The 14,576-nt window shown below is 39.8% G+C and overlaps 1 protein-coding gene across 2 annotated transcripts in view; it reads right to left on the bottom strand.

Annotated features, from left to right (window-relative positions):
* Positions 1–14,576, bottom strand: part of dnah10 (dynein axonemal heavy chain 10) — a 313,740-nt gene that overhangs the window by 244,392 nt on the left and 54,772 nt on the right. Inside the window, exons 9-13 of one of the 2 annotated variants that reach the window (XM_042101375.1) lie at positions 9,270–9,468; positions 9,006–9,104; positions 7,520–7,714; positions 7,257–7,427; positions 6,561–6,737 (exon numbers count right to left, since the gene is read on the bottom strand). In XM_042101375.1, the coding sequence (XP_041957309.1) occupies positions 6,561–6,737; positions 7,257–7,427; positions 7,520–7,714; positions 9,006–9,104; positions 9,270–9,468 (841 nt within the window). The remainder of the gene's footprint in view (positions 1–6,560; positions 6,738–7,256; positions 7,428–7,519; positions 7,715–9,005; positions 9,105–9,269; positions 9,469–14,576) is intronic. The other variant, XM_042101376.1, reaches the window with a different exon arrangement.

Here is a 14,576-nt window from a genome sequence, read left to right as displayed (position 1 = left end):
TCCATAGTGCACATCTTATCAATAGTTTGAATGTCGTGTGTGTTTCTGTTCATTGACAAAATAGCGTTCAGTATGATTCATGCCCAATTAATTTCCCCTGTTAAAGTGTTCGGCTTTGTTTCACTAGTTTGGTTTCATTTTGTATGAGATTTTGTGATGTAGGCTAGCCGATGATAAATGGCTTATGGCCAATATGTAACTCAGCTAGGCCTAATGTTAGTTTCCTCAGCCATGTCAGCTAGCCTCAGACTCATTATCTGCTATGGCTGCTAGTGCTAGTGCAGAATAGCTTACCATGCCAGTGACGTAGCCGATTGTTGAAATCCCACATGGCGCCGCCCGTGTAACAACAACACCACTTTCAATGTACAATTTTATCCCTTTTAATAAATTCAGCCATTTTAATCATTGTACCAATGAGAAGAAATAAAATACATTTGTTATATCACCTTTACTTCAAATTCCAGTTCAGTTCATCTTTAACTTTCACGAGTAGAGTCATACCTCTCCCGTGTCGGTACGTGCACTCAAACGCTCTGGTGCGCGGCGCGAATGTGTTAGCATGTTGCTATGCTAGCGGGCTCAGACGTAGCCAGATGTAGAAGTAATCAAAAACATCCACGTTTTCCCGACTTAAATACAGTTACACGAGTAGTTGATTAAAATGTCTATGGTCAAACAACATGAAACGTGGCGATTTTCCAAGCGAATAAACAGGAGAACTACAATTTTTGGCGCAATAGCACTTGGGAGTACTTCGACCTAGCGTAGTAATATTAACTAGAAAACGCAATTCCAGGGAATTACCAGTGCATTAAAATGCAAAACATATGGTGTGAAATATATTGTTAAAACAGATGATGTGCTAATTGGCAACCAACATGATGAGGTTTAATATAGTTCAAATGACTGAACTAGGTAGATGAGGTTTAATGTAGTTGGAATGACTGAACAAGGTGTATATAGTTAAATGATTTGCTTGGTAGATAAGGTTTAATATAGTTGGAATGATTGAACGGTTAAATAGGTGGATAATTTAAATAGTTAAATTATTTAGGTAGATAATTGACGATAACTGACAGTTGGAATGGCCCTAATGTTTGCTAGCAGTTATGCTACTATGTTATCAAAGATAATAATGTTTACCAAGGTTTTTTTGCTAAAAATACTAATTAGCATGCTAACATGCTAGCATGCTAACTATGGTAGCATGCTAACTATGTTACTTAGCTAACTATTTTTAACAGTTTTGCTAAAAATGCTAACTAGCATGCTAACACGCTAACCATGTTACTTAGCTCATCATTTTTAGCAGTTTTTTTAAATGCTAACTAGCATGCTAGCATGCTAACATGCTAGCATGCTAACTATGCTAACCACATTACTTAGCTAACTTAGCTAATCATTTTTAGCAGTTTTGCTAAAAATGCTAACTAACATGCTAGCATGCTAACTATGCTAACCATGCTAACTAGCTACAGTGGGTAGGAGTCATAGTTGATGACAAGTAACAGTTACAATGGCTGAACAGTTAAAAAGTTCAGTAGTTTAAAGGGTTAAATCAAAGATCCTTGATTACTAGCAAGATAGAGCAACGTAATTCGTTACTATGGGAGCAAAACAGGACAGTTCCGGTCTGCATAAGTGGGAGTGTCACCCTACGTCACTAAATAAACTTTCTCTCTTAATAAGCAATAACAACAGATAAACATAATTGTGTTCACAGTATTATTGTCCATAATCATGTATGATACCAATGAATCATTCTTAAGGACATGATATGAATAATTTAATTAGTCATGTGAACCGAGCTAGCTAGCTAACAAGTGACTAGTAGTTGAAGGACTTCGCTTAAACTTAATATACTGTTGCAAATTCGCTTGAGTATAAACTATCCACTTTAACTAATGTCAGTAGTGTTATTCAGCTAGTTGTCGTTTCAAAGAAATTACACTTCTCCGTTTAAAATGTTACCTTAGCTAAGAGGCTAGCTAGCATGATAACAACCGGACAGTAACTGGCAGCAGCATGGTCTAATATTAAGTTATTTTATTACAAATCCGAACACTAAAAAATTACACTATTAGGCTTGAAATGATCCCAAACACTTACAGATTATGACACAATTTTCCAAAAAACCCTCAACAAATCCAGAAAGACAAAATGACCAATTTATTGGTAAAATTCCACAAGTCTCCATTGACATTAGTGCAGCAAGGGCTTACTCTGGTCTGCATAAAGGGGGATTTCCCCCCCTCCCCCTTGCAATAATCGAACGCGGAAATTGTCGAACGTTTGCGCCTCTCGCTCCGCTTGAACCCTCTCTGGTTAAATTGTTTAACAGTGAAATATTGTAGTGAGGACTTTTATTTTTAAACAGTTTTTGGCAGAGGAAGCAGTTGAACAGGATGTGTAGTCTTAATAGGGCCAGTTTGTATGCTTAAAGCCTGAGACTGCAGGTGGCCTGAACACCTGCCATAGGATTCTAATTGCTTAACGGCCGTATTGTGATGTCATAATCATAATGTTAAGTCAATGGGGAAATTTTGATTAGTTTTCAATTAATAGTTTAAAAAGTATAAAAGTTACAAAGCTGAAAAATACATAGCACACCTGTCCTAAGTAAGACCTATGTAACATAGTTTGAATGAAGTTTCTACGTTAAACGGTTGAAGCTGCATTAAATGCGTTAGCGGAAGAATAAGAATAAGTTAAAATGATTACCTAAGTTAGCTAAGTCACATGGTTAGCATAGTTAGCATGCTAGCACGTTAGCATGCTAGTTAGCATTTTTAGCAAAACTGCTTAAAATGATTAGCTAAGTTAGCTAAGTCACATGGTTAGCATAGTTAGCATGCTAGCATGTTACCATGCTAATTAGCATTTTTAGCAAAACTACTTAAAATGATTAGCTAAGTCAGCTAAGTAACATGGTTAGCATAGTTAGCATGTTAGTTAGCATAGTTAGCATAACTGTTAAAAATGATTAACTAAGTTAGCTAAGTAATATGGTTAGCATAGTTAGCATGTTAATTAGCATAGTTAGCATAACTGCTAAAAATGATTAGCTAAGTTAACTAAGTCACATGGTTAGCATACTTAGCATTTTAACATTGTTAGCATGTTAGTTAGCATAGTAACTTGGTTAACATTATTATCTTTGTTAACATAGTTAACATAACTGCTAGCAAACATTAGGCCATTTCAAGTGTCAGTTATCGTCAACTATCTACCTAAATAATTTAACCATTTAAACTATCCACTTATTTAACTGTTCAGTCATTCCAACTATATTAAACCTCATCTACCTAGCAACCAATATAGTTTGTTTTTACTCTGTATGATATTTTACATCATATGTTTTGCATTTTCATGCACTGTATTTCCTTCAGGAAATGCTTTTCTAGTTGCTATTGTGATGTCATAATCTAATGTTAAGTCAATGGGGAAATTTTTGTAGTTTTTAATTAATAGTTTAAAAAGTATAAAAGTTACAAAGTTGAAAAATACATAGCTGAAGTCACATAAGTAAGACCTACGCAACGCAGTTTGAATGAAGTTTCTACGTTAAACAGTTGAAGCTGTATTAAACGCACAAAAAGCGTTAGAAGAAGAAGAATAAGAAGAAGAATTCGGATAACAGTAGAGTGCATTTTCATGCACTCTAATAAGAAGAAGAAGCCTAGGAAGAACAGTACAGTGCATTTTCATGCACTGTAATTAACACCTAATTGTAGATCCTATCCACCACAGAGTTTAGAATCCATGCTTGATCGACCCCTCAGCCTCCCCCTCCCCTCTGAGCGAGAGAGAGGCACACACACACTAGAGATGCGCTGATGGGCTATTATTTCAACCATAACTGCATAGCAAAATTTATCATCCACCATCCATCAGCACCAAAGTTTTTTGACCAATTTTCAAAACCGCACCCGCCCACCATCCGCTGGTTGTTTTAATGTATGGGTGATGGAGCGCTGCGTGAGGCTAGAAAGCTCTTGCCTGTTCTAGAAAGACTGATCCAATGCAGCAAATATATTAAAAGGCTAAAGTCCTACATTGCAAATATATTAAAAGGCTAAAGTCCTACATTGGCTATGTTGTAGCCCAGTGGTCTCCAACACGGTGCCCGCGGGCACCAGGTAGCCCGCGGGACGGCTATTAGGCGCCCCCAGCGCACCTTCTAAAAATAGCCAACAGGTCGCCTGCAGATCACGCTCTAAAAACACGCTCCATTGTGAAGTTTTCAATCAGTAACATTAAATTGATATTGGTGATACCTTACAAATTGTAGCTGCATTAAATATTAGTCTTTGGCTCCAAATCCGTTTCCCATTCAATCTTTAAACCACAACGGAAGCGGAGCGCATACACGCTGCTCGCACGCATAGACAGTAAAGGGGGAAAAAACTTGCTCGTCTGGTGTAGCCAATGGAAGCATATCTTTGCAAAAGTTCTGTGGCCATTCCATGTTCGTCAAATACGGTTCTTGCATGATTGTTCAAGGACTGAAAAACAATTGCTTTAGCTCAGAGGCCTTTTCTCCTCTGTAGGCTACTGCCGTATAATAGCGCTGAAAATGTTGTAGCATGCATGACTGAGCAGGACTGTGCATTACCTTTTTTGTCAGATCTTGCAGAATGCAATGCAATCAAGCATTTTGGATGATATATTTGCACAAGCTGGCAGAATAGGCAACATGCCAATGTGCGTTTTATTTGGAGACTGTTTTGCGAGACAGACTGTTCTGCTGCCTTTTAAGATATCTTAGAATTCCCAAATAACGGTCATTTTTGGAGGCAGCATCGATGCACACTTCATGCTCCCTCCTACCCATAATCCCTTGCGGCAACGTCTGAAACAGCTGTGAAAGGTAAACAAACATGGCAGATGACATCGGTAATGGCTGCTGAATCTGTTTAAAATGTCATTTGTGTGACCTTATTTTGCTTAGATTTGTAGATTAGAGATGAGAAATAAACAATTTACTATCTGATTATGCCATTGTTGTAACCATTAATAGCGTCTGGTCTGATATATCTGCCGGCCGTAAAACTAATTTATACCGTTAGCCTGCTAGCTTACGTAAGCTAATTTAGTTTAACGTCAGGCCTTTGCTAACGTCATACCGTAGTGTTAACCAAAGATTCTAGAGTGCTACGCTCATTTTTAAAAAATGCATTTAATCCAAAGTCATGTCTAGTGAGACATAGCCAATGTAGGACTTTAGCCTTTTAATATATTTGCTGCATTGGATCAGTCTTTCTAGAACAGGCAAGAGCTTTCTAGCCTCACGTCAGCAGCGCTGCATCACCCATACATTAAAACAACCAGCGGATGGTGTGCGGGTGCGGTTTGGAAAATTGGTCAAAAAACTTTTGTGCTGATGGATCACAGCAAGTTAATAAACTGAATATGGTGGTCCAAGAGCAGACCATGCACCGGTCCATGCATCAGGATGGCAATCAGATATGAAGCACTGCACAATGTTGCTAAAATTAACGTTAACCGCTTTCACACACACACGATATACAATACAGGATGGTAAATATAACATTCAATACCAAAACACTATTATTTACACGATTACTCCTGAAATAACTGCTATTAACTGCACATTCACGATATAAAAATCAATGTTTGGAGGAAAGGGTCCGCGCGCTGTCGCCGGTTGGAAATGATTTCACGCTGGTTCGTGCATTACTTATTATTCAGTGAGGCGCAGTGGTTTATGGGATGAGTAGTTCCTTCGCTCGGAAATGAAAATATGTACACAGTCTTGTACCTTTGACTTTTTATGTTCTTTCTCTCACTCGAAATGATATGTGTATGCTTATGACTTACGTTGTAGCTGATTAGCCTAAGACATGCTCTAAAACTCTTTAGATACGGATTTTTACAAAACGTCAATGGGAGAAATTAATGGGAAATTTACTTCCGGAAACTAAGCTCTCTCGGAGGAGGGGCGGGACTGTGATGCTCTATTGGCTTCTAAATGGAACAAGTTCAGACTGAACAGACTAGGTGCACAAAAGGCTTTTCTTGTACGCTCATTTATTTACGGTGGAGTGTTAACCCTGTTTCAATGCATTTTCTGTTATATTCTGCTCATTACATCTTCATTCCAACACTGAATATCTTGTTTGCCTAATAATAAAAAAATTAACACACACATAAATCCTTTGTTGTCGTAACGTGCCGATTCCCTAGAGCAATACCCAACCAGGTCTGTGTAGACACTAATTGCATAAACAATATTGGCAGGTTCGAACACACCTGGCTGCCTTTCATGCAAGTAGCCTATTTCAAATTGTGTAGGCAGCATTATATTCGGGCTGGCTTCCAGGCTACTTGTTTTTAAACACTTCATAATATTAAGAACTTGTAAACAAATATTAAGCATGTTAAGGAAATAAATTAATGAATGAATGGATTAATTAATAATTAAGAATGTGAAGCATGGAACACGTGGGAGAAGTCAACTGACAGTCACACAATAAAAAAGTTTGTTCATAAAATCATCATGATGATTAATCATCCCCATAACTAGTAGAGCCTACCATTTTGCCTTGCTCACTCTCCAGCATCTCTTCCACTTCCAAGAAGCGTATTATCGTGTGTTTGATTCTGTGGAACAGAGAGCGTTCCCAGTAGATGGCACCTGCAACAGGTGGCTGATTCTTATTAAGAGGGGGGTTGTCCTTGTGCTTCAAGAATATATCATTGATGATATCTACCTGTGAAACATGGCAGAAAAATCAGCTTTCTTAGGAGGCAGGACACATTTTTTGCAGTGAGGTGTACCTTTTTAATGTTGTTTCGTATTAGCAGTAAGCGTTTTGCACACTGCTTATGCACCCTGCTAGCAATGTATAGCACTCGCAACGGTGGAAATGAGTGCGTTGGGGAACAATGTCATCCATGAGCTTTCCAATAAACCCCACTACTTCCGTAAACCATGCCGTAAACACATCAATGTTCTCATCAGAGCTGTGTCTGAACACATCCCAGTCTACAACGTCCAAAATTACTTACTATGGCAGAATACAAACTATATATTTTCATCATAGCCTCTTTCATCCCGTTTTGTTTAAGCTTCTTTTTCGTTGTTAGTGTTAAAAATAAGATGATTCACACACAGAGTAACATTGCTGGTGCGTGATTCTCTTCATAGACATTTCCGTTCAGATATTAATTTGATTAAATAAGATTATACCACAATGATTTTTTTTTTTTAATCCTATAATCCCACATACCTCTTTGCAGTACTGTGCAAGAATGTCATTGAATTTCTGCATCATTTGGTTGTTAATTGCTTCTCTGGAGCGGATGTGTTTGAATTTCAGCAGCATGTCAAAGGCCGCCTCCGCTGATCTCAAAGTCTTAAAGGACTGATCAATGAAATTAATGGCCTCTCCCTCAATAGCCTTGATAAACAGATATCAGAGGGTTTAGTATCATAACAGTGAAAAGTTAACAACAAACCAAAAGCACTTGCAAATGTGTCATCTTTACCTACCTGAACTTTAGTTTTAAAGTCCTGCATAACCATTTTCCAGCTGCCCATCTTACGAATGTTGAAAGGATCAAAGTTAAGCTCTTCAATGGGAACCACCAAGCTGTCCACCCACCGTAGCACATCATCAATGCGTTTTGGGTCACCAGTAACTGCTTTGAGTTCTGGCCCAAAAATATTATAAAACTCCTCTAGAATCTGTGTTGACCAAAAGAATAGACAATTGTACAAAACCTGGTTTCGGATTGTTTTCTAATAATTTTTGATAAGCAAAGTGTAGATAAAAATATCTTTGTTTTGATCAGTCCAGAAAATGTACATTTTCTGATGGAAATTTATTTAAAATGATTTTTCTTCAAAACTAACATTACATTGAATTACAACATGTTTCACACTATGCCTTCAATTCTATGTTATTATGGAGATGGTTAGGTCAGCCGAGGAATTGGACCACCGTTGCTCTTTACGTTACCATCTGCAAACTAAGGCTCTCCTTGAAGTCCACTGAGGAGGAATCAAAGGTTCTCTTTCACGAGACACCACCATATGGGATATATTGCCTTTGGCGGATCTACCTCCCTGAACCCTTTTCTAACTACTGCCTTTTTAAGGCTGCACGCTTTTGTCACAGTGTGTGAGCTGCTATATGAATGAGCGATCAAAGCGGTTCCTCCAGACTGGCTGAAGGGTTTCTACAGCAGGACCCAAGAACATTTTACTCAAGAAAATTACCTACAATTCATGGTGTTGTGAGTGAATCACAGGGTCACCCAAAGGAAGGCTATATGCTACAGTGCTCAGGCCCTAGGGCGCTCCTTATCAAAGCAAAGACTAGCTCATTGGTTGGTTAAGGCTATTTGCCTGGCTTACGAAGCAGTTAATACCTAGCCCCCAGAGGGTCTGTGAGCTCACTCTACGAGGAGAATCACTGTGTCATGGGCAGTCTGGAGGAACGTGTTGATACAAGACATTTGCTAATCAGTAAACTGAACCAGTGATAATACCTTTACCCACTTCTATAACCTATAGATGTCACAAGAACGCCAGTCGCTTGCTCTGCTCTGTCTCTCAATGACAGCTCAGCCTGAACCTGCATTCCCCCGATGCTGTGCATTGCTGTTATATGGCCGTCTTGAGCACGCTGAAAGCTTGCTCTGTCTTTTCTGTATACTACAGCTCAGCCTGAACTTATGTTCCTCTGATACTATCTCGTGCTTAACCAGGTTAGGCCGGCGTTGCCATGCCCACACTGTGCTATGGAAGTCTTGAGCATGCTGAGTGCTTGCTCTGTCTCTTCAGTTGGAGACAGCTTGGCCTGAACTTGTGTTCCTCTGATGCGTCATGTTTGACCTAGTTGGGCCGGCATTGCCGTACCCATACTGCAATATGCATGTCCTGAGCACACTGTGTGCTAGCTCCATCTCATCAGTTGACAATAGTTTGGCCTGGACTCTATTCCACCGTAACTGTGTCACTGTACTACTTATACCGGCCTGTGTGGGGATCCGCCTGTGCTGTGTGTTGTATGGGACACACTGTGTGCTGAGGCATTGTGGTAGGTTCCCATATGGTGGTGTCTGGTGAACAACTGAAAGAAAACGTCTCGTTTACTGTCGTAATCTTGGTTCTGTGAAGGAGAGAACCAGACACCACCAAGCTTGGCAGCATGTCAGCCTTAAAAACATTAAGAACATTTTTTGATTATTACTAAAAAATCTACACATTTGGTTTGAAAAAGACAAATTAAACTGACCTGAAGGATATTGAAGAGGTCCTGGCATATGGAAGCCATATAATCGGTCTTCTCAAAGAGTTTTTTACGGTCAAACTCCCAGCGTGGGTCTCGACCGGAAATCTCTATCCTTGCTCGCACCTCAAAATAACAGGCCTTCCACTGGTCCAATACCTGCTTTCCATCCAAAGCCTTGGCTTTGGCTATCTCCCTCTTATCTCTGTAAGGTGATAAAATCAAGGTTAAATACATTAGATCAGCACATCCGGGGAACTTTGCTACAAGTCCCTGCTCCCTTCTAGAGGAAAACAACTTTGATTGAATAGGAACCAATACTGTTGCATTGGTGTGGTAGGGAAAAGGGCTTACATATCAGATCTTTAAGCAAACATGAATAAAAAGAAAACAAGATAATGTTGGTGTTAAGAGTTATCTGCCCATGGGATTTAGATAACCATTATATTCCTATGTTTTGCTCTTTCCAGTTTAGTGACAGAAGTATCATATAAGTATAAGTATATATACTCTTTTGATCCCGTGAGGGAAATTTGGTCTCTGCATTTATCCCAATCCATGAATTAGCGAAACACACTCAGCAAACAGTGAACACACAGTGAGGTGAATCCCGGCGCAGTGAGCTGCCTGCTACAACAGCGGCGCTCGGGGAGCAGTGAGGTTAGGTGCCTTGCTCAAGGGCCTACTGGTTGGGGTTTGAACCGGCAACCCTCCGGTTACAAGTCCGAAGCGCTAACCAGTAGGCCAAGGCTGCCCCAAAGAGGGCTGAAGACGCACTGTCACAAGATGTAAGCTTTAGCAGCAATTCCTTTGCAGGATAAATATCCTTAGGATTTTTATTCAGTCATTTGAACATTATTGGGGTAAGTGTTGCTTTTTTCAGGCTATGTTTTCAACAGTAGCCCTTTAGTCAATAGTGAAAGTAATTAACTGTGTAGAACTGTTTTGTCGTTGACTATGAGACCACAGTGAAGTTAGTTTTACTTTGCCTATGAGTTCAAATAATAGACGTGCAGATGTGTGTAGGCTATACTCTGCTAGTCACAAACAGGTTTTAGTGGAATACTTGTTCCATACGGTCTCGCGTGCAAGCAGATTTCTTCAAATGCGCCGCTGACTATCAAAATACCGATGCGCTGTTTGACGTTGCGCTGCTTAAAGGGGTTAAAGGGACAAATGTCTTTCTCATTGGTTTAAAGGATGTTACACCCAAAACACACCTATGACCAGTGATGGGAATAACGCCGTTATAAATAACGACATTATTTTTTTCAGTAACGAGTAATCTAATTGATTCCTCCCATCTTAATAACGCCGTTACCGTTACTGACAAAAAATGTGGCGAGTTACTATAATTGAAGCTGTTTTTTTCATCAGACCAAGATCTCTGAGCCGAGAGGCAAATACTTTTTAACTGTTCCCCCTTGGTTAGTGGGCTGTGCACGAGACAAGCCCATTAATGCTGACGATTGGCGATTGGAGGTTGAGTAAAATTTCATGGTAAGCCAATCAGAGTTACTCTAGAGTAGGGCGGGTGTTTGAAAGCACGCATAGTTGGACACACAACGTACAACACAAGCGAGTCAGTCAGTCAACGAGAGACAGGCTATGGCGAACCCAAATAATCCAAAAGTAGCTTTCTCTATGGAAGTATAGCTATTACTTTCCCCACCAAGAAATTAAAGGAACGAATGTAATCGTGAAATGCACATTATGCCCTGGGCCTATCTACGTCAGTGTCAAGTAATTCAAAGTTAGGCTACTCAAACATCTTTCAAGGTTGCATGCTTCCACTAAATTAGTGGCCAAGACCACCGAAGGAGAAGGAGACAGTGCCATAAAACCTAAGCAACTGAAGCTTGATTTTAAGGCCCCACCACACATTTTGTCTCGGACCGAACTGAACAAACTGGTAGCCAGGTATGTAGTGGAAGATATGCTGCCATTAAATATGGTTGAGTCGGACTCATTCAGGGCACTAGTAGCTAAGATGCAATTCATGAAAATTGGGCACTTCTGGATAAGTTTTTGATTTTAGGCAGGGTGTTCCATGGATACAAGTTGGGGTGCCCCCCCCCGAAAAAGGTTATATCTCAGCTTCCTTTAGTCTTAAATTGTTGTATAATGTATTTCCTCTACTTTGTTTGATACAAGGAATCCAATTTTGATATGTTCTTCTTATTTTAAGTCCATTTCCATGTAGTATTATAGTCATATTTAGCTCATAAACTGTCAATATCTCTGAAAAAAGTCACATTGAAATACTCAGGTCCTTAGACCCATATTTTTACCTCCAAGGTATGCTTTTCTTTGTTGATTGGACAGGTCACTATCACTATAGTGTCAAAAATCACATGTTGTGACCAAAAGGACCATTGTTGAGGCCTTAAATAAACACAACTTCAGAACTATGCCACAGTGAAAAGTTATATTAGGCTTTTCACCATGCTAAGGATCAATATTACATTTTAGTCAAATAACACAAAAACACTATTCATACTTAAACATTATGTATTATTCAAAGATTTTTGGTTTCACTTTTCATCATTACAGCCTCCCTCACACTTGCACAATGTGGTACAGCAAAGTCCAGCTCAGTGGCACAAGTTGCCCATACAGGCAACCACACAGCCACAGTTGAGGAGGAGTGAGCATCCCTTGCTGGCATCTTCCAGATCTGTCCAATATGGCACCCAGACTTTGGTTCTGTCATTCCATTCCCAACCCCACTCACTGGGGTCTGGAATCTCTGGAGTTTTGGAGAGCACTCTGTCAGACCCGTCAACCTGACTCCGCCAGATGGATTGCTTCACATTTGCTCCGCATATCCATCTGGGAACTTTCCGTTGGAGAATGTTTGGGAAAGGGGCGAAAATACTGGTTAGCTGATTGGATAAACCATCTGTCTATCACCACCTATGTTGGTCGGCCCAAACCAACCAATCAGATAAACGAAGCGTTCTTCTAATGCCATCTTTTAACATACAAGTTAGATAAGTAGCTAACGTTAACTTTTTTAGATTTACTATTTGTATGTGACATGAACCTCATCAACGACAGGAATACTAATATATGTGACCAGGCATGGCAAAACCAGGCTCAAGTCGCAGAGACGCAAGTCGTGAAAAACGACTGAAGTTTTTTTTTTTTTCAAAATTGGTTATTTTTGTTTTTTTGCAGAATGTGCAAGTTGAAGTCCTAAAGAAGCAATTCCAAGTTTCAGATTACAGCATTGGTTGCTTTAAAAGTGTATATTTTGTCTTTGAAAATGGTTAAGTTTCAGAAAGTAAACCAGCGTTTGAATTGGGCGTGACTATTAGTGCTCTTTTGTTTTGTCGGCCAATCAGCTGTATGCTAGAAGTAACCTCAATTGGAATGGAGATGGACAAAGCACAGCGGATTGCAGATGACCTGGATCTGATGATGAAGGCGACTTCATTACATTGGAGAACATCCCTAATATAGAGCTGACCTTAGCCGAAGATATCAGATGCTATTTCCACAGTTACATTTGACGGGGATAAAGTTTGTGTGTTAGAAACTTTATCCATTGCTACTAGCTAACGTAGGCCTACTGTCGTTAGCTATTGGCACCATAGGCTAATAGCCAAAACCCATTACAGATAGTTTCGGTGGGCAATTAACAGGGTTCGTACACCTATTCCAAGATCAAATTCAAGCACTTTCAAGGTCAATTTTCAAGCTTTTCCAGCACTTTACAGCGGTGGCAAATGACGTATTATATGACTATACTAACTCAAAATGATTTTTACTTTTTTATCATTTAGAGATGGTTTTAACAGACAAAATTATGTTTCTTAATAGCAGGAAAAGAAATTAAAGGGAAACTTAAAAATGTGTCACCTGTCTGGAAGTAGACTTTGCTTGCTATCTAAATGACTGAGTCAATATACCAAAAAACAACAAAAAAAACATTACATAAATAAATAATTAAAATAAAATAAGAAAATAATCACTCAACAAATAACTATTCTTTACTGAATATGTAAACGCAAACTAATGTTAAGGCTCACTCTCATGACAGTCAAGACTGATTATGTCTCTTTCTTGCCTACAACGGCATGCAGACAGGCCTACATCTGTTATCATGAGCTACCAACCAGTAGGCTAGAAATGCGGAGATGTGACGTTGGGTGACGTGAAGATGACTTTGTTATATAATTAGATGAATTTAACTTCTTGCCAAACGGCACAATATGCACATATGCATGGTGTTTTAATGTCCTTTCCACTTGTAGGGCCTATAAGCATTAAACCACAAAACTGAGCTGAAGTTTGAGACATGACCAAGGCCGTAGCCAGGATTCAAATACCGAGGTCAGGGGTGTTGATAGAAATACTATGGGGGTCCAGGGACATGCCCCCAAGGAAGTAAAATGTGAAAAATAACCCCTTAAATGATGATGATGATGGTGAATATTGCGGAAGCTAATTGATAAATTGACATACATATAATGTATACATTATAGCATACATCACACTCAGAAATACAGCCTATTAGGCATATGGTACATTTATAAAAGAGCAAAGTAGCCTATATGCTTATGAAAGACTTAACTATAGAGGGCTGTAATGTAAAGGCTATCATGATCATTTTGCCGTCTGACGTAGAAACATTTGTTCAGTTTTTTTATAACATGTTTATAACCAACACACTTTTCCCACAATATCCTACCTTTTTAGATACAAGGATACAAGGAAGTTTATTGTCACATGCATATAGTTACTGGAAGTAAGAAATGCAGTGAAATTATGTCTGGTGTCAGCCTATTTGTGCAAAGTGGGGGGGGGGGGGGGGGGTAAAAAGTGCAGTAGAAGAGGGGTTTAGTTGATTAAGTGGCAAGGGCTGCATAAGAAAGGTGGGGGAGGATTGGAATTGGGGGGGGGGGGGGCACCAACAAGGAGCACTCAAGAGCAACAGGGGCAAGGAAAAACTCCCTTACCAAGGAAGAAACCTTGGGCAGATCCACGGCTCAAGGGGCTAACCCAACTGCCAGGGGTCTTGGTGTGTGTGTTGGGGGGATGACAGGGGAGATGGGATAGTGTGCTGTGTATGTGGGGAGAGGGCAGTGTGCAATATGTGTGTTGGAGAAGCTTCCTCATGAGACAATGTGCTGTGTATTGGGGGGGAGGACGACAGTGTGCTGTAAGTATGTTGGGGATGTGTGTTGGAGAAGCTTCCTGATGAAATAATGTGCAGTGTATGTAGGGGAGAGGGGGGGGGCAGTGTACTGCAAGTATGGTGAAGGGACTTACTATTGCAAACAGAGTACTGTATGTATGATGTATGTG

This window comes from Alosa sapidissima, chromosome 8, assembly GCF_018492685.1.
Source record: "Alosa sapidissima isolate fAloSap1 chromosome 8, fAloSap1.pri, whole genome shotgun sequence".
In the NCBI taxonomy this organism is placed as follows: domain Eukaryota; kingdom Metazoa; phylum Chordata; class Actinopteri; order Clupeiformes; family Clupeidae; genus Alosa; species Alosa sapidissima.
This window is presented reverse-complemented; position numbering and strand designations above follow the sequence as displayed.